Source organism: Electrophorus electricus, chromosome 4 (assembly GCF_041902795.1).
Source record: "Electrophorus electricus isolate QZ-2024a chromosome 4, ASM4190279v1, whole genome shotgun sequence".
Classification (NCBI taxonomy): domain Eukaryota; kingdom Metazoa; phylum Chordata; class Actinopteri; order Gymnotiformes; family Gymnotidae; genus Electrophorus; species Electrophorus electricus.
This window is the reverse complement of record NC_137500.1, coordinates 26,096,433-26,117,467: the sequence shown is the minus strand read 5'-3', so window position 1 is coordinate 26,117,467 and position 21,035 is coordinate 26,096,433. Positions and strand designations below refer to the sequence as shown.

Sequence of the window (21,035 nt, the reverse complement as noted above, 5' to 3'; positions counted from 1 at the left end):
TTTTTCCTTTCATATTTCATTTAAATAACGAAACCCTTATCTGTTTTTCTATGGAACATAAGGCATAAAATCATCCCTGTTCGGGTACAAAAGTATAAACATTGAATTCACAAATAACACAAAAGATAACGACATTATAATTCTCCAGGAAACCTGGTGTAACTCTCACTAACTCACTGTCCTGTAAACTCCAAGGAATTCATCCTCCCCACTGTTAAGCAGCCTGACATTAAAAGAGGTAGAGATTCAGGTGGAATCATTATCTAATAGAAATCAGAATTGTCTAAATTTATAATTCCTCTGAAATTAGAAAAATCACATATTTGGTTTAAAATCAACAAAGAAATTATAAACACTCCAAAAGATATATTCCTCTGTACAGTCTACAGTGAATCTTCCCAGTGAATCCCCTTATTATAATGAAGACATCTTTTTCAGTCTCCATGATCAGATCAGTGGCTTCCAGGCTAGTATGCTAATCTGTGGAGATCTGAATGCACATACTGGATCTCAGTGTTCATTAAAAGGACAGCGACTAACAGTATTGCACCCACACAGCCCAGTAACCTGTTTAAAATACCAGGAGACCATACAGATGATCCCAAAACAGCACAGAAGAGTTCCAGAGAGCAATCAGCTCTCAAGAAATTCAAACACTTTTAGATACTTTTCTGGACACCACATACAGTTACATTAATGAAGCCATGAATCTTGCAGTTAAAAATATGAATCGTATTTTTAGTACAACTGCCCAAAAATGTAACCTAAGACAAGTAAGGAATAAACCAAAAAAAACCACCAAAAGATGATAAATGGTTTGAATGTCAGAAAATTAGGAAAGAATTGAGAAAGTTATCAAATCAAAAACACAAAAACCAAAATAATGCAGATTTACGCCTTCAGTATTGTGAAACACTAAAGTTTTACATACGTACATTCAGAATCAAGAAAGCACAATATACACAAGTACAACTGACACTAATTGAGCAGTCCATAAATACAAATAGTTTTTGGAAACACTGTAACACTCTTAATAAACCTAAATCAGAAGAATTGTCCATTCAAAGCAGTGACACGTGGCTAACACATTTTAAATCACTCTGCAATCAATTACCTGACAATACAACACCTGAACAAAAGCATATAACTGAAAAATTCAATACATTAGAACTAGCAGTAAAAGACTTCCAGAATCCCTTGAACTCACCCATTACTGAGCAGGAACTTAGAAATAAAATTTCTACTCTTAAACCAAAAAACGTAAGTGGGCCTGATGGCATTTTAAAATGAAAGGATTAAACAAAAAAAAAAATCCAATTGGCCATCCTCCAACTCTTCAACATGATTCTGAGTGTAGGTTACTTCCCTGACATTTGGAGTCAAGGTCTTATAACACCTTTTTTCAAACATGGAGATAAATTTGACCCTAATAACTACAGAGGCATCTGTGTGAACAGTAATCTGTGGAAGGTACTCTGTAACATTATTAATTCAAGACTTATAGACTTCCTTATGAAACCCAGTGTCTTGAGTAAAAGTCAGATTGGATTCAAACCAAATCACCACACATCAGATCATATTTACACCCTACACACCCTAACTGACATATAGGTTAACCAGAACAAAAACAAAATATTTGCATGTTTCATAGATTCCAAAAAAGCTTTTGGCCCAATCTGGCACAGTGATTCTACAAATAACTAGAAAGTGGTGTAGGGGGTGGAGCACATGACATTATCAAAGCCACGTACACACATGATAGGTGCAGTGTTAAGGTTGGCAACAAAAGGACTGTTCTTTTCTCAGGAGCGTGGAGTGAGACAAGGCTGCTGCTTAAGCCCAACATTATTCAACATTTACATCAGTGAATTAGTCACCATTTTGGAACGCTCTGCAGCACCTGGGTTCACTCTATACGACTCAGAAATCACATTTCTGCTCTACACAGCTGACCTGGATCTACTGTCACCCATAGTAAACACGCAGGGCGTTCTATGCAATCAAACGTCAAATTCACATTCAAATACCAATTCAAATTTGGCTCAAAATATTCCAGTCTATCATAGAACCAATTCTGCTGTATGGTTGTGAAGTATGGGGGCCACACACAATGGAACAAACTGAAATTATGCTGAAGTTATGCACTCTATGCTGAAATTATGCACTCTGAATTCAGAAAGACTATCCTGAAAGTGCACAGGAAAACAATAAATAATGTATGTAGAGCTGAATTAGCCCAATTTCCACTATTACTCAAAATTCAAAAAAGGATAATTAAATACTGGCTACATTAAAAAAAAAAAACCAAACAAACAGTGATCCCCACTCCTACCACTACAAAGCCCTGCAGTGCCAAGAGCTGAGCAGAGAAGAGTCCCCCCACACAGCCGGTCCCCCCACACAGCCGGTCCCCTCACACTGGTCCTGACACCGTAACACATCAGGACCAGTCTGAAATACAATCAGACCAAACCAAATTATTACACTTCAAAAACAAAACACAGAGCACAGACTCCTTGAACACAGCCTGGCCGTCCAGACCGGCTGATACAAAATGTCATGGCTCCCCAGAGAACCGAGACTTTGCCAGCAATGTAAAAATGACACTGTAAGACAGACAGAGAGAACAGGAAAGACAGACCCAGAGAGGCAGGAGGAGAGACAGACAGAGCTTCGTCAGGAGAAAATCTTCACAGCTTCCGTTTTCACATACCGTGTGGAGAAGAACATCTGAAACGCTCTGTGTCCTCCTGTTTCATTTTGCCTGATTATTTCAGATGATTGTTTCAAAGTTTGTGTTTAACACGTATACACATGCCATCATGTTTTAACATGCTGCTCGCTGCAAGGTCAAGTTCACTCATTGCGGAGATATAGAGAAAGACAGAGACAGAGAAAAAGATGGGGACAGAATGAGTGAAGGAGAGAGAGATTGAGAGTGAGTGAGGTCTTCCAAACAATGGTTTATTCAGTTTCATTTGAATCAGGCAAGTCTAGCAGTTTATTAAATTTTGGTTCAAGTTGTGTGTGCGTGTGTGTGTGTGTGTGTGTGTGTGTGTGTGTGTGTGTGTGTAGGGTTGTGTGTGTGTTTTTAGGAGCATGTGCATGTGTGTGTAGGTGTTCTTTAATAAAAACATAATCATGATGTTCTAATTTAAATCAAACTCTTATTGGAAACGTTTGCGTCTTTGAGCAGAACGTCTCGGTTGTAACATGTGCAGCCTGCATGCTTCATACACACATACCAAACTCGCACTTACTCACAATTCGCCATTGTAGTGGTCACAGATTTCACACATACACTCTTACAATGAACCTTATTTACATATGCAGTCACCGTGAAATCACCCAAAGACACACACACACACAGACAACATATGCATGTGGTTAGCAGTGTTCTATTTTACGGTGAAGCGCCTCTACAGTAGTATGACTAAAGGTGATTCTGAACCTGTCTGGACTCACTCAGTGTATCAGTGCGTGGAGGGAATGTTGGAAGCAGGTACGTTTACCAAAGTGTGAGCGAGTCTCTACTGCGTGTCACCCACCAGTGTTTCTGCATCACTTCAGTGTGCTCTCTTCACTTTCATCCCCTCTCTCTCTCTCTCTCTCTCTCTCTCTCTGTTACTCATCCTTTCTTGAATCCTTTCCATTCATGATAATGTAACGATCTATCCACCCACAAATGCCCCTACCTGGAATCCCACATATACCAACGTCCTGAATGCACACAACTGTGTCAAAAACAATATGTGCAGTATGTACGTACATGGTGCTTATGCATGCAGGTACACACACACACCTCTCCCAAATACAGACATTTACACACATATACATTGATATTTATATACACACATACACACATATACATTGATATTTATATACACACATATACACACATATACATTGATATTTATATACACACATATACACACATATACATTGATATTTATATACACACATATACATTGATATTTATATACACACATATACACACATATACATTGATATTTATATATACACACACACACACACACACACACACACATATATAGACATTTATACGTATACACACTCACACACAGTGTTTACATGAATACATTTCAGTCAGCACCAAAAACTAGAGTTCTTAATCTAAAGACCCTTGTTGATTTCAATACAGGAGCTGAGCAGGAGTTCTCTTTTAACTGCTCTCTCTTTTAAGTAACTGCTGTCTTGATAGGTAACTGCTCTCTCTTTTAGGTAACAGTTCTCTCTCTCTCTTGGGTAGCTGCTTCTCTTTTAGGTAACTAATCTCTCTTGTAGGTAACGGCTCCCTTTTAGGTAACTGATCTCTCTTTTAGGTAACTGCACTGTATTTTAGGTAACTGACCTCTCTTTTAGGTAACTGATCTCTTTTAGGTAACTGCTCTGTCTTTTAGGTAACTGACCTCTCTTTTAGGTAACTGCTCTCTTTTCGGTAGCTGCTCTCTTGTTTACAGAGCAGCAGGTTGAGACTTCCCATTCTCGATCTACCATCCTGGTCCCAGACTGTTTCATGTGAGGACTTTGCTGTCTGGTCTCTAACCCACTCCTCTCCAGCCTTCTGTCCCTGTCTCAAGAGCCCTGCATTCATCACTGGGTCAAGTACGCTGTTCTGTCACCGTTATTGTGCCTTTCCAGTTGAGGGGGGAATTTCTGTATTTTGCAAGTTCTTGGTCATGTAATTTCTCTTTCGGTTATTCTCGCTTTCTCTCTCTCTCTCTCTCTCTCTCTCTCTCTCTCTCTCTCTCTCTCTCTCTCTCTGTGTATATTTGTGTTTGTATGTATATGGCACTATGTGTCTGCTACAAAAGTAGGGAAAATGCTAGTGAAATGGTGAAATGCAAATTTGTGTGTTTGTGTGGGGTGGGGATGTTTTTTGACAGAGAGAAAGAGAGATATAGAAAAGAGTGACAGGCAGAAAAGAAGGAAAGCAGAGAGAAAAAGGAATAGAGAGATGGAGGATGCCCCAGGGTGATGGAGGTGGGTGATGGGGGGGCAGTAGAGTGATAGAGGTGGGTGATGGAGGAGCAGTAGAGTGATAGAGGTGGATGATGTAGGGGCAGTAGAGTGATGCAGGTGGGTGATGGAGGGGCAGTAGAGTGATAGAGGTGGATGACGTAGGGGCAGTAGAGTGATGGAGGTGGGTGTTGGAGGTGAGTGATGGAGGGGCAGTAGAGTGATGGAGGTGGATGATGGAGGGGCAGTAGAGTGATGGAGGTGGATGATGGAGGGGCAGTAGAGTGATGGAGGTGGGTGATTGAGGGTCACACGTGTGCACTGGCTGCGGTCTGAGGGTCATGTGTGTACTTGCCTGCAGTTAGACACTGGGTTTCTTCACTTCATCTACTTTGTCAGAATCTCTCTCTCTCTCTCTCACACACACACACACACACACACATACATGAACATTTGACAAACACACTTGATCTCTCCCACTCTCTCTCTCTCTCTCTCTGTATTTCTCTGACACACACCATACACACACACACACACACACACACACACAACCATGAGTAATGCAGTTCAATGTTATCAGCTTTTCTCAGATGAGAGGGTCATTCAGCTCACTGCTGTAGGGTGGCATTTCATGGAAATGTCCTTCTCACTAAGTGTGTGAGCGTGTGTATCTGTATGCATGTCCAGAGCTGACGGCTGAGTTTTATGTATGGAGTACTCCAAACTAGACGTGGGGGATTTTTACATGTTTCATGGTAAGATAGTTTTGCCATAAAATCCCCTCAAGGAACATATATGCATCCTGCTGATCAGCACAGGGGTGTGTCCTGCAACCAGGGCTGAGGTCTGAATCCCAGCTGTGCTATGCGCCATCCCTTGGTGTGGTCATTGGTTCTGGCTCCTGGGTTTGATGTTCTGCTCAATCAAGCGCCTGCCTGGCTGTCGGGGACATCTCCTCCAGTCAGAGCATGTGGCTGAGTGGTGCTGTGCAAGTGTAGAAGACCCGCTGGCAGGACTCACTTGCATCACAGCACACGGGATCCGGTATTTGCCCTCCTAGATGGGTAATAACAGACTTCCTTCAGCCTGAACACATCACTGCTGCTCAGATGAAACTGAGCCTTTATCGGTACATCCCGACATGAACACAAACATATGAGGATCTAAATAAACATTAGTGCTAGGAAAAGGTCCCTCTGGAAGGCTGCGAGTCTGTTTAAGTGATCTGGATTCATCCCTGCTGACTGGAGTATGAGTGTGAACAGCAGCATGGGTGAATGAGAGCACAGCCTTCCACAACACACCACCACTTCATTAGGACACACCCAGCCCATAGCTGCCCCTGGGACCAAGTGTGTGTGTCTGTTACAGCTTATACACACACTGGAATTGTGTGTGTGTGTGTGTGTCTGTGTGTGTGTTACAGCTTACAGCTGGCTGTTAAAAGCGTGCGACCTGCTGGGATTCACGGTTACTGCCGGGTGAACAACGTGCACTTTTTTTTCCCTGCATCACCCAGACTGTCTGATTGCAAATGAGAATCCATCTGAGTGTATGCAGACAGAAACGTTAGTACAGACGCAGAGAGCTGAAGGGGACCTCTGTGTTTTTTCGCCCCCCACGCCAGCCGCGTGCGGCAGCTCCGCAGAAAGAGGGCCACACTGTGACGTGCCTCTCTGCACCCCGCGCTCAACTCTCGGTGCTCGGCGCTCAGTGCCAGGATGAAAGGTGTTTTCAAGCCTTTCTTGTTTTGTTTACAGTGGAGGCAGAAGCTACTGATATCGGTTCCAAAAGTACAGAGACATTCTCTTTGAGCTTTTGAGCTATTTCCAAAGATACGAGTTCAAGAGGGAACGTTTATGTGCAGTGAAGCTGACAAATGCAAACACTCTCAAAATCACAGGTAGGTGCTTGCGTTTGTTTAGGAAGATTTGAAGAAAAAAGGCAGATTCCATTTACCATCTCATAATTCAGAGCACTGTACGTTTAGGTGAGGTGTTATAAATTGTGTCTGTAATACAACTAAAGAGATGAAAAGAAAGGGAACAATCTGAATGTTTATTTTGGAGCTGATCATGGTGAATATGCATCTCAATATGCATGGTCATGACTCGGTGTGTGTGTGTGTGTGTGTGTGTATGTATGTGTGTGTGTGTGCGTGCCTGCACACTGTGAATAGAGTCTGGCAGGTAGAGAGTCGCTTCAGGCCAACTGGATCTTCACTGAACCACCTGCTCTAGAGATACCGCACCTGGTCAGCTCTATGTGTGTTTGTGCGCCTGTGTAGTTCTTGGCTCTGATCTTACACTGCTTTTTTTGAATTACATTGTCAGTTGTATGTGTGTGTGTTTGTGCGTGTGTTAGACAGAGAGAAATGATTCCAAACAGAGCACAACCAGTCCATCATAGAGATCTGTCCCAAGAGATCATTGTGTGTATGTGTGTAAATGTGTGTGTGTGTGTGTGTGTGTGTGTGTGTGTGTGTGTGTAGCAGGCTTTGCTGGTGGTAAGTTAGGAGACTGGATATTTCTGGGTTTCATTCTTCTACCAAGCAGAGTGGGTCCAATAGCGTGAGATACCAGAAATAAATGCAGCCTCAGGCTGAGAGGCTAAACTTCACCTCAACGCACTCTCTCTCTCTCTCTCTCTCTCTCTCTCTCTCTCTCTCTCTCTATCTATCTATCTATCTCTCTCTATCTCACATACATACACATGGGTTGAGGCTAAGCCTCACCTCAGCATCACACACACACCTGCACACACACACATTGAGACTAAGTTAACCTAAGCATCATACACACACGTGTTGAATGTTATGTACAGAAAATGTTCTTCACAGCTTTCATCATATGCACGTTCCGCTGAAGAATGTTTTGTTTCTGTAATCTTTGTGCACTGTTGACATAAAATACATGTGAGGATTCTCTGGACCATTCTCCACACTTTTGGAGAGTCCTTGTTAGTTTGAACCTTCCTTTTCTATCTTGGAATAACTCACTCCCAGTTGTGGCTGCTCTTATCCAATCACAGCCTTTCTCCCCCAGTCATAACCTATCATGTAAGAATGAATCCTTATAAAGTCTCATCAAGCTAAACTATCTCTCAATCATAGATGCTTTTAGTCACAATCTCTTTCTCCCAGTCAAAACCTTCATCTCCCAGTCAAAACCTTTCTGTCATAACCTCTCTCTCCCAGTCATAACCTCTCTCTCCCAGTCATAACCTCTCTCTCCCAGTCATCCACCTCTCTCTATGTCAGATCCTCTCTGTCATGATCTTTCTCCCAGTCATAACTTATACTCTCTCTATTATAACCTTTTTCTCAGTCCTGACCTCACTCTATCTCAGTCATAACCTCTCTATCTCAGTCCTGACCTCTATCTCAGTCCTGACCTCACTCTATCTCATTCATAACCTCTCTATCTCAGTCATAACCTCTCTATCTCAGTCCTGACCACCTCTCTATCTCATTCATAACCTCTCTATCTCAGTCCTGACCTCTCTCTATCTCAGTCATAACCTCTCTATCTGAGACCTGACCTCTCTCTATCGCATTCATAACCTCTCTCTATCTCAGTCCTGACCTCGCTCTTCCCTGTATTAGTTGGATGTTATTGCTTTCTGGCCCTTTAGCAGGTTAAGTTCAGAAGACCATATAAAAGAGACAAAGCGTATATATCCACCCCACTCCAGCACTAATTAACAGTGAAGAGGTTCCTCAGAGCTTTTATTCTTGTTTCAGTGCGTCAGTGCTACTTCAAAACTGCCTTCCTGCTCTGTCCTGTGCACATGCATGTACCAATACACAGCCGGATCTGGGACTTGGAGGTCACTTCCCTCCCGCTCCCATTTCTCTGTGTGTGTGTCTGTGGGCTCAGTCATCACTGTCTCTGGTTACTAGCTCTGCTTGACACCCACAGCAGACACCCTCCTCTCGCGCGCTCTCTCTCTCTCTCTCTCTCATAGCCTGAGCTGAATTTGTTTGGCATGTTAGGAGTTTCCATAGTTTTCTAAGGCTACGTGCCTTACTGAATGGATCTTCTCACTGCCAGACTTATAATTGGAGTGGGGATCGTGTGTGGGCACACACATGTACACACATAAACACAGAGGGAAATGACATATACAGGGTCCCAGCTGTGTCTCTCTCATTCTCCTACCAGAATGGGTCGGATTACTATTCACTATCTTGTTTTCTTCTTCTTTTTTATCCACTCTCTCTCTATTCGTGGCCAGGATTCATATAGGCCCCAAACAAACAAAAAAATCTCTTTTCAAATCCGCAGCTCAATTTCAGATAAATATGTACAAAATAAGACAACTTCCTCCCATACACCAAGCAAACAGCCCTCCACAAACACACACACACACACACACACACACACACACACACACACACACTTGGTTGCAAAAGTGTGTGAGTTGCATGTACAACTAAGGTTCCCGAGTGTGAGTGTCTTTATATGTTTGTGCTAGCTTGCCTGTGTGACAAGTCATTTCTTTGTGTGTGTGTACACATTTGTGTGTGAGGGCGGGTGTATGTGAGGGTTTGTATGTGTTTTTTTTACTGGCTATTATGTCTGTGGCTTTATTATTCATTAGTAGAGTAATGTTTATGAAAATGTGTAAAGATTTCAGTAGGACACACACACACACACACACACACACACACACACACACACACAGGTACATATGCAGTTCCAGAGATTGTGATGAGTACCTCCAGACATACTGAATGAAGTATAGATAGCTGTATCTACTATGGCAGCACAAAGCACACAGCAGTTACCAACTGAGCAGAAGTAGGAGTATCCACAGGGCCTTGCTGAACGCGTGCAGATTCCAGGAAACATCCAGCAGCCCACTGAGCGAAAACATAAAAATGGCAGGACACTTCTGTTAGTCCTCACACTAATCCAGCACACCTCTGTTAGTCCTCACACTAATCCAGCACACCTCTGTTAGTCCTCACACTATTCCAGCATACCTCTGTTAGTTCCTAATCCAGCACACCTCTGTTAGTCCTCACACTAATCCAGCACACCTGTTAGTCCTCACACTATTCCAGCACACCTCTGTTAGTCCTCACACTATTCCAGCACACCTCTGTTAGTTCCCACACTAATCCAGGACACCTCTGTTAGTTCCCACACTATTCCAGAACTCCTCTGTTAGTTCCCACACTATTACAGCACACCTCTGTTAGTCCTCACACTATTCCAGCACACCTCTGTTAGTTCCTAATCCAGCACACCTCTGTTAGTCCTCACACTAATCCAGCACACCTGTTAGTCCTCACACTATTCCAGCACACCTCTGTTAGTTCCTAATCCAGCACATCTCTGTTAGTTCCCACACTAATCCAGGACAACTCTGTTAGTTCCCACACTATTCCAGCACATCTCTGTTAGTTCCCACACTAATCCAGGACACCTCTGTTAGTTCCCACATTATTCCAGTACTCCTCTGTTAGTTCCCACACTATTCCAGCACACCTCTGTTAGTCCTCACACTATTCCAGTACTTCTCTGTTAGTCCTCACACTATTCCAGTACTCCTCTGTTAGTCCTCACACTAATCCAGGACATCTCTGTTAGTTCCTAATCCAGTACACCTCTGTTAGTTCGTACACCAATCCAGCACACCTATTAGTTAACACACTAATCCAGCACACCTCTGTTAGTTAACACACTTATCCAGCACACCTCTGTTGCATGTTTATCCAGAATACTTCTGTTAGTTCTCATATTAATCCAGCACACTTGTTAGTTCCCACACTAAGGTAACATACCTGTGTTAGTTCCTGCACAGATCAGTTCAAGCACACCTTGCTCTAATATTCAGATATTCATGAATACCTTATTTGGCTAGATCAGATGTGCTGGATTGTGTTGGTTTAGAGTGTTTCACCTCCCTTTTCAGGAGATACTTCTGCTTTTAAACCACACACAAACACCCACACAGCCCCCCACCCCCCACCCCCACCCCGAATATACAAAGCTGTTTAATTTCTTTTCTACTTCATGTGTTCCCTAGCAAATACGATTAGCATGTTTGAGAGCCTGTGTGCGGAATGGATTCACAAGAATCGTTTCTATTTGCCAGTGCATGTCATGCTCATGAAATATGTCTTGGCACATATGACACTGCTCATCACAAAAACACAAAAAATAAGGTTTTCAAACAAATAAATGCAGGGACCTTTATCTTGGGTAGACAACTTTTATTATAGCAGTGTAGCGCTATGAGAGACGTGTGAGGCGGAGGCAGGAGGGTGTATGTGTGCAAAGAGAGTTTTGGGGAAAATCCAAGACTGAGCATCAGGACCCACAGTAGGGTTCAAACAAAGACAGTGAGAAATTGCAGACAAGTCCATTCTCATAACCCAGAAAACAGGCAAACGACCTAAAACATGAGGCAGACTCTAAGCAGAAACCGAAAACATGGACAACGTACAGAGTCGGTGATTACAAGGTTAAGGGACACAAGTTTGAGTGATAATGAGAAGCTGAAGCCAAGGTGGAGAGAGGGTGGAGCCAGAGCAGAAGAGGACCAAATAGGATAACACACAGAATGTGCAGGAGAGGTGAGGGAATAAGCAGTTTAAGTGACAACATGTATTGTGGAAAGCAAATAATAAAATGTAATGTTGATAAAGCATTTTTCAGACTGGGCATTCAGGCATGCGGAGCGCAGATTGCTAATAGTGTCTAGTTTATGATGTTTCTTTTCTTTTGCAAAAGATGTTTGTGACAAATCCTTATAAATATGTGAGCGGAGATCAAATTGCTGTAGGCCTGAGTGTGTTCTCTGCTAGAGTGTAGGAGCTCTGGAACTGAGGGCAGCTCTGGAAATGATGGGCTCTGGAACTGTGCGGTTCTGGGCTATGCATAGGGGCTGTGCATCTAAGATGCACACATCAGAGTTGGACCCATGAGTAGAGCTCCAGGGTCAGTGCTGAAATTGGCATCTACTGGAAGGGTTTGGGCAGGTAGCCATTCAGCTACCAAAGATAAATTGTACATGCACCAAGAAATGTAAATGAGTACTTTAAATTCCCAATAGCTTTTATTTTACACTTTAGTGTTTATAATATTTAATATGTATTCTGCTTTGTTCATACTGCTCATGAGCATTTATCCATTTCTGTTTGTTTAGTGTAATTACTTATTAAATGTAATTAACATAAAAAAAAAAAACCTCATGCATTTTTTTATTCATAATTGCCAAATCACGAATTCTAGCGCATGTGTCTGTGCCCAGACCCACCGCGGAATCCAGGATGGACAGAACAAAGAATAGAGAGAATAGTGGGTTCGAGAGGTAAAGAAGAGCAGGGTACAGAGAGTGAGAATAAGGGAAGGATGAAGGATGAAAAGAAAAATTCCACACCCAGGTTTCAAGACATGACTGCACACTGGGCCTGCAGGGATATATGCATGAGGCAGCAGGTGGGAGCTTTGAACAAGTACTGAATAAGAAACACACACACACACACACACACACACACACACACACACACACACACACACACACACACACACACACACACACACACACACACACACACACACACACACACACACACACACACACACACACACACACCCCTCCCTCTCCCCCCTCTCTCTTTGGGTAGTGGTGGTGAACACTGGCTTGTTGAATTAAATAGACTGGTGCTATGACACTAATGCACCCTAACCAGAGCTTCCAAATTGACACCAAGCATCAAAACACAATGAAGCTCCAGAGCAGCAGACTCACGAGCGTCGCGGCCACAAAACCGGAGTTTGTGAAGGGCTCGCACACCATATAATTTCATTCTGAAAATGTACAAGTCTCTTTGATGGCGCGCACTATACGTGCCACTTTAGCGTGCTGCTCTGATTATTCATTCTCTAGAAGTAATTTCCTTGTCTCATATTTGAAACACACTTACTCCGAACGAGTGGGTTGATTCCACTGGTGTGTTTATTATTAGGAGATGCCATTGTAATTACGCTAAGAGAGGGTATGAATGACTGACATCTTGGAAATTACACACATATGCAAACTGACATCTTGAAAATCAAAAGCAAAGAGACAGGCACTGGCTGTGGGAGTAGTCCAACATGATGAGGTTGGGTGTAAATCATGCACTACCCGTGAGGCTCACTCGTTTTCAGAGTGAAATTCCGCGCGATGCTGACGTTCTGTTTTGGGAGGCTGTAGTGACCAGTGCTTCCAGTAGACTCCTCCGCACTCTTCCTGGGGTGAATTCCACTGGCGATCCCGACATTCAGACCGCAGCGCTGTTGTAGTATGATGACTGAGGATGGCACCAGATGCAATTCCGATATACTTGGTTTGGACCAGCCAACAGAAGCTGTCGGGGTCGGGGTGCGTCAGCCGATGAGGAGAGGCGGGTTGTCGTGGGTGGTGCGGTGGTCAGGACCTCCTCTGATGACGTTTGCCTTTACTGGCCTATCGCGGTCCTGTGCGGTCACGCTGGCTGCCCGGCTCATCCTGGAGGCTGTTTACTGCTCTCCACCAGACTGCGGCGTGTGCCCCCACCCGCACACACGCCCGGCCTGCCAACCCAGGCAGCTTGTGGGCTTTTATGTCCAGATTGTTTTGAGGCTGAGAGAGTTGCGTGGCGCCCGGCTGTCCTGGGTCACTACCCATCCAGGACTTCAATGGGCATTGTTGGCATTCAGCTGTGAAAGGGGATACATATTCATTCTGGCTTTCTATTACTGATCTGGTAATAGAAGAATTGTTCCTTTTGTTAGCTTGATAATGAAGTGTGTGTGTGTGTGTGTGTGTGTGTGTGTGTGTGTGTGTGTAGCCTGCAGTGACACTGATCTGAGGAGTTTGGCCTCCAGGCTAAAGGATTGGTTCGGTGTGCTACACTTAGATGCAAACCGAGATCTGAAGACTTCTGCCAACGATATCGCCCAAGGACGTAAGCCTTGTGTGTGTGTGTGTGTGTGTGTGTGTGTGTGTGTGTGTGTGTGTGTGTGTATGTGTGTGTAGTGTGTGTGTGTGTGTGTGTGTGTGTGTGTGTGTGTGTGTGTGGGAGGGGGTGCTGGTGAGACCTGTCTCTTTCCTGTCCTGTAGGTTTCGACACCAGCATACTACCCATCTGTAAGGACTCTCTTGGTTGGATGTTCAACAAGTTGGATATGAACTATGACCTACTGCTGGACCAATCAGAACTCAGTGCCATTTATCTGGACAAATACGAGCTGTGCATGCGGCCACTCTTCAACTCCTGTGACTCCTTCAAAGACGGGAAGCTCTCCAACAACGAGTGGTGCTACTGCTTCCAAAAACCGGACGGTGAGAGACAGAGAGGGAGAAAAGGGAGAGGCTTATCATTTAGTGGCACTTCCTGAACATCGTAGTGCTAAAGTGTGAATGGATTTGCTAATGTGTGTGTGTGTGTCTATGTATTCACCAGGTCTACCCTGTCAGAATGAGTTGAACAGGATTCACAGTCAAAGCCGACGGAAGACTCTTATAGGTGGGTTTATATGTCAATCATTACTCTTATAGGTGGCTTTATATGTCAATCATTAAGCCCCTGATTTATCTCGCTGAATAGAGCAAGCAGGTGTTAACTTCCACCATCCATTAAAAGGTTTGTGTATGTGAGTGTGTGCGTGCGCGTGTGTGTGCTTGAGTGTGTGTGTGTGTGTGTGTGTGTGTGAGACTTGCTGACGTATGCTTGCAGAAGTGTGCTTATAATTGATTTAAATTCTAATGGGCCTCTGTGTGATTTATGTGCGTCCACTCTAGATATTTCCCTCTGTGATCAATAACGCACACTCTGGCTGTCACTCCTGCCCTGAGCGTCCCGCCCTCCGGCTCTGTGCATTCCAGCGGGCATCCATAATCCCACACACTCATAACTGTTTAATCACTCAGCCCATAACACAGTTCAAGAGCCTGTATTTGTGTGTGTGTGTGTGTGTGTGTGTGTGTGTACATGTGCGGGTGTAAGAAACGCATTTTGGAAAGGTGAAATCCAGTCGGCGTTCCCGTATTGGCCGCTGTGTGAATGTGGACGCCAGGCCGGTTCGTCCTCGGCCGCTTGGTGTCCGGCATCTGTCAGAACGAGGAGTGCGGGAGCTGCAGTATTGATTCTCGATCTCAGTTATAATGCAGTGGAATGGATCTCTTATCTCACCATATAAAAATACAATATTTTGGGAATTGATTTATGTATTTTAACACCAGCAATGGCCCAGTTAGTTATGCCTCTCTCTCTCTCTCTCTCTCTCTCTCTCTCTCTCTCTCCCTCTCTGTCCTTCTCTCTCTTTCTCTCACTCTGCTTCTCTCTCCTTCTTTTTCTCTCCTTATTCTCTCTCCTCCTTCCATCTCTCTCTCTCTCTCTGTGTCCTTCTCTCTTTCTCTCACACTCTTTTCTCTCACTCCCTTTTTCTCTCCTTATTCTCTCTCCTCCTTCCATCTCTTTCTCTCTCTCTCACTCTGTGTCCTTCTCTTTCTCTCACTCTTTTCTCTCACTCCCTTTTTCTCTCCTTATTCTCTCTCCTCCTTCCATCTCTCCTTCTCTCTCTCTCTCACTCTCTCTGTCCTTCTCTTTCTCTCACTTTTCTCTCACTCTGCTTCTCGTTCTCCCTCTTTTCCTCTCATTCTCTCTCCTCCTTCCATCTCTCTCTCTCTCTCTGTGTCCTTCTCTCTTTCTCTCACTCTTTTCTCTCACTCCCTTTTTCTCTCCTTATTCTCTCTCCTCCTTCCATCTCTCCTTCTCTCTCTCTCTCTCTCTCACTCTCTCTGTGTCCTTCTCTCTCTTTCTCTCACACTTTTCTCTCACTCTGCTTCTCTCTCCTTCTTTTTCTCTCCTTATTCTCTCTCCTCCTTCCATCTCTCTCTCTCTCTCTCACTCTGTGTCCTTCTCTCTTTCTCTCTCTTTTCTCTCACTCCCTTTTTCTCTCCTTATACTCTCTCCTCCTTCCATCTCTCCTTCTCTCTCTCTCTCTCACTCTCTCTATGTCCTTCTCTTTCTCTCACACTTTTCTCTCACTCTGCTTCTCGTTCTCTCTCTTTTCCTCTCCTTATTCTCTCTCCTCCTTCCCTCTCTCTCTTTCCCTCCCCTTTCATCTCTCTCTCTCTAGGTGCGTATATCCCACGCTGTGCGGAGGATGGCTACTTTAAGTCTATGCAGTGTCATGGCAGCACAGGCCAGTGTTGGTGTGTTGATAAGTACGGCAATGAGATTGCAGGCTCCAGAAAACAAGGCCCCCCCGTCTGTGGTAGGACCCACACTCACAAACACACCCTAATGATCACATCACTATCACCCCACACTAACAAACACACCCTAGTGATTGCATCACTGTCCCAAACTCACAAACACACTCTAGTGATCACATCACTGCCCCATGCTCACAAACACACCCTAGTGATCGCATCACTATCGCCCGATTAAAATACACAAAGCCATTCACACGTGGCCCATGAAATCTTGTGTAGTTTGCCCTGTGAGACACCCAGTGAATACAGGACATCACAGAGAGAGAGAGAGAGAGATGTGTGTGTTAGGGAGGCATATCTGCTTCGTGAGTGTGTGATCGTGAGTGAGAAAGAGAGAGATGGAGTAAAAGAGACAGAGTGAGTGTGTGTGTGTGTGCAGAGAATGTATTAGGCTTGTTTAATGAGATATCTGTGGGTCTATAACTCCAGACAGTGACGTTCTCGTGTCCGCAGTAGACGAGTATAATAGATAAATAATGGAGCCCTGCTGGCTCTCTATTCATCTCCCCCCTCATATCTCATCTCACAGCACCTGTTACTCCAGTATTAACCGAATTCACCAATCACCTGTTCCTGTGTGCATACGCGTGCGTGTGTGTGTGCACGTGTCTGCGTGTATTTATGCAGAGGAGGATCAGGAGACCTCGGGAGATTTCGGCAGTGGCGGAGCCGTGATCCTCCTCGATGACCCAGAGGAAGGCGAACCTCCACAGCACGGCCGACGCCGACAGGACAGACGCGGCCGGCTCCGCCCCCGCGGGGCCATTGAGGACGACGAGGACGAAGAGGATGACAAAGAAGATGAGACTGGCTATATCTGGTAGCTCCGCCCCCTCATCTCCTGCCAGCCAACCAGGGAAGCCCATCGAAATGCACAGTTCTGAAGCCATTCCGACCGTTCAATCTGGATCTGACCTTTTTAATGTCAACTCCACCTCCGAGTCTGACCCCGACTCTCTCTCTCATTTTAGAACCTGCTCACTCATCCTTCTTCCACTTCCTTTCTTTTCCGCCATCTTCTCTGTTCCTCCTAAACAATGTAAACCTGCAAAGACTCTCGTTACCATTTTTCCTTCAGCTAATGCAGTCTTCCTCTGGAAGTGGCGACTTCTGATCCTATGCCATCCTTTTCTCTATCTCCATCTCTCTCTCCCGTTATTCCTGATCCTCTTTCCTCTCCCTCTCATCCCTTCTTCTTTCCTGTTTTCTTATACAGGAGTCTGTAACCCTCTTCTTTGTTCTTTCTCTCTCTAGAGCTTCTAGTGCGAAGCCGAAGCCATCTGAGAGCCATGGCTGTAAATATTTCTCTTTCTTCTCAGACGGATGAGGCGTGACGCTTTGTGCTCCGTCTCCCTCCACCCCAGAGTGTCCCACGCAGGCCTTCTGGAAAACCCCTGCATGTTCTAGCAGCCTTTTGTCACTGGGGGTGGGATGGGGGGAGTTCTCAAACGTTCTCGTAGATGTAGATATTCTGTCCTGGGAGGTGCGGGAGATTTCCCAAGGGTTCTGGAGTGTTCTAGAAGGCTTTAGTGAGAACCTCAACGGGCCTGTGCATGTTCCCCAACGTGGAGGTGACAAAGCGCTGGTGTTTTGTTTTTGTTTTTATTATTTTGGTTGGGAGCCTCTGGAAAGCCGACGAGCGTGCGATGCGTTTCGCTCTGTGATAAAGCTGTTGTTAGCTGCTGCTATCGCGTTCCTTCTTTCTCTGGATGGTTGGCACAGTGCTGCCGACAGCCTCCAAGCATGCGTCTGTGTATGTGCGTGTGTTTGTGTTTTACAGACCTGAGCGCCACCCCTCTGACAGTCACAACCCCGTGTTCCACAATCTACAGATCAAACATGAATGAAAAACAGAAAGGAACATTCATTATAATTTAGCCAAACAATCCTTTGCTATATAAAATATACTTGTAGTAGGAATTTTTTTTTTACTACTCTATCCTTCTTGGTGGGTTGTGTGTGACTGTGTGTGTGTGTGTGTGTGTATGTGACTGTGTGTGTGTGTGAATGTGTGTGTGTGTGTGAGACTGTGTGTGTGTAACTGTGTGTGTGACTGTGTGTGTGTGTGTGTGACTGTGTGTGTGTGTACGTACGTGTGTGTGTGTACGTACGTGCGTGTGTGTGTGTACGTGCGTGTGTGTGTGTGCGTGTGTATGTACGTGTGTGTATGTGCGTGTGTGTGTACATACGTGTGTGCGTGTGTGTGTATGTGCGTGTGTGTACGTACATGCGCGTGCGTGTGTGTGTACGTACGTGTGTGTGTGTGTGTACGTGCGTGTGTGTGAGTGTGTGTGTGTGCGTGTGTATGTATGTGTGTGTATGTGCATGTGTGTGTACGTACGTGTGTGTGTGTGTGTATGTGCGTGTGTGTACGTACATGCGCGTGCGCGTGTGAGTGTGTGTGTGTGTGTCCCTCACCCTGCCCTTTCCACTGCTCCCCCACACACCTTCTCAGCCACTGCGCTGAGACCTGGCCCTCCCCCTCAGTGTCACGGCAGCCGCCTTTGTTAACCTTGCTGTGGTGCTTTTGGTAGGAAAAATGACTTTTCTCAAAGTGCAGGCAGCCTTTTAGACTTGACAGCTGGTCGAGGAAAACGGAAGCAGCCCGAGCTTTTGCTGCTGTCCTCTGCCGTGAGCACCGTCCAGTAGCATTGTTTTGAATTGGAGCTGTCAGCGCCTCAAAACTCTCTTTTCATTTTTGCTTTGTGTGTGTGTGTGTGTGGATAGGGTGGACTGATGGGTACACATGGTCTAGCCGTGAGCACAGGGCTTAATGCGTAGTCAAATCAGAACCCTTCCTCTGTTCTCTGATCAGCGCACAGACAGATTGCTGTGAACTGCATTACTGATGGGAAGACTTACTGTCTGATCCAATCACTTTAGCTCAGTTCAGTCTCTCTGTCGCCTAGACGCACGTATCCTCTGTTGTTGTGTTATTAATGTCTCCCGCGTTAGTTTAGTCTGATGCCCCTGAGATGTTTATCTATGTGTGTGTGTGTGTGTGTGTGTGTGTGTGTGTGTCTCTGTGTGTGGTGTGCTGTGTGTGTGTGTCTCTGTGTGTGGTGTGGTGTAGTGTGTGTGTGTGTGTGTGTGTGTGTGTGTATGTCTCTGTGTGTGTGTGTGTGTGTGTGTGTATGCAGAATGCAAAGTCTCATCTCACTTCTTGTTTTTGCTCATACATCTCTCTAATCTCCTCTTCTCTTACTCTCTCACTTCTCTCTCTCCCTCCTCTATGTGCTTCCTTCCATGTGAGTCTCATTTATTTCATTTACAATCGCTGAGCTTGTAACATATGCTGAGATTTTAAAAACACACTAAATATACGCAGATATATATTTCCGATTTCTCCCAATGGAAGCGTGTCTGTGATGAGGCTGGCGTTCTTTCCCTCGGCCCTTCAGGACCACGTCATGAACTCTCACTATCTATCTCTGATGACAGACACCAGCACCGACTTGCTGATTTTGATGATTGGCCTACACACAAACACACTGACCTACACCAGCAGTAACTCTGTTTGCCCCGTCTGCCCTCTAAATATGTGTAATAGGGACAAGGTTGCTGACCTTTGCCCTTGTCTGATGGAAGCAGGGCATTACGGTGCAAACCCCCCGCCCCCTCCTTCGTCCAGCCCAGACGTCTGGTGTCCTGCGCGGAGCGCACGCTCTCTCTCTCTCTCTCTCTTATAGTCACCTGTTTAACACACGCACAAACACAGACAACAGTACTGCTAATGCTACTGCAGATACCACTGATACACAGATTACAGTAAATGGCCATATTTGCAAGAGTCTTCTTTGTTAATTCTCTATATTTTTTACTTTGTAAAGATAACAATAATAACAGCAGGAAAAAAAAGACTTAATTAAGAGTACTAAAATGATGTAATATAATACGGTAGTGTGGCTTTGTCTGTTTGCATTCAGAGGTTGGGTGTATAAGTCCCCTCTAGTCCTGACTGTAGTGTAGCTCCTCTCCTCCACTAACTCTGTGTTCTCTAGTGTTCTCAGTTTTATGCCTGTCTTCTTTCCCCGCCCCCTTAGCCCCGCCCCCTTTCCCCATGCTCCTGAGTCACACTGGAATGTTGATGTTTTGAGCTGAGCTATTTTGGTTTGTTTTATTTGTTTTGGTTTGGGTTTTTGGATTTTTATTTGTTTGGTTTTTTTTTGTTGTTGTTGTTGATTTTTTTCCCTGTTTATTTTACTTTAAATGTATAACGGTTCCACGAGAATATGTTTGTCTGAATAAATCTGGAGTCTGTCCTTGTCCACCTCCTCGCGGTCCTTTTTTACTCTCGTTTGATTGGGTAAGAAGCCTCTGACATGCAGATGGAAACTTGCTAATGGGGAATTTGCTCACTTAAATTATTCTGAACACAGCAGATTGTGACAAGTTCTTCTGAAGTCCTTACCATCATCATTCACGGTTCAGCCAGCTGAAGTAGCTCTCCGTGGCACAGTATTGATAGGATACAAGTACCTTGGATTTGCTCTTCATCTCTCCACGGGAAGCACGTGGCGAGCCACCCATCATAACCGCTTATTCTCAACGTCCTCACCGCGCCGGTAGCGCATCGAGCATCCGAGGCTGATCACTTCGGCCTGACAGGAGTAAAGCGATGTCCCGTCCGCTGTGCGCCTTCGTCTCGAGGTGTTGTTCTGTTGCTGTTGTTCTCTGACGCCCCGAGCTCGCGCTGTGCCACCCGCGCGCTCTCTCTCCACCTGACACACCTTAATTCCCGCATTGCGCTTCCGTTCGTCCATTCGTGGGGCAGGCGGTAAAATTCATTCCTCCGC

At 44.9% G+C, this 21,035-nt stretch overlaps 1 protein-coding gene across 5 annotated transcripts in view; it reads left to right on the top strand.

The window, feature by feature from the left end:
• spock1 (SPARC (osteonectin), cwcv and kazal like domains proteoglycan 1) overlaps positions 1–20,507 on the top strand; it is a 185,425-nt gene extending 164,918 nt beyond the window's left edge. For 4 of the 5 annotated variants that reach the window (XM_027007199.3, XM_027007197.3, XM_081712943.1 and 1 more), the window contains 5 exons: positions 13,808–13,924; positions 14,080–14,301; positions 14,423–14,485; positions 16,101–16,238; positions 16,867–20,507. In XM_027007199.3, the coding sequence (XP_026863000.1) occupies positions 13,808–13,924; positions 14,080–14,301; positions 14,423–14,485; positions 16,101–16,238; positions 16,867–17,063 (737 nt within the window). In that variant the 3' untranslated portion in view covers positions 17,064–20,507. The remainder of the gene's footprint in view (positions 1–13,807; positions 13,925–14,079; positions 14,302–14,422; positions 14,486–16,100; positions 16,239–16,866) is intronic. The other variant, XM_081712944.1, reaches the window with a different exon arrangement.
• Positions 20,508–21,035: the final 528 nt, after the last annotated feature.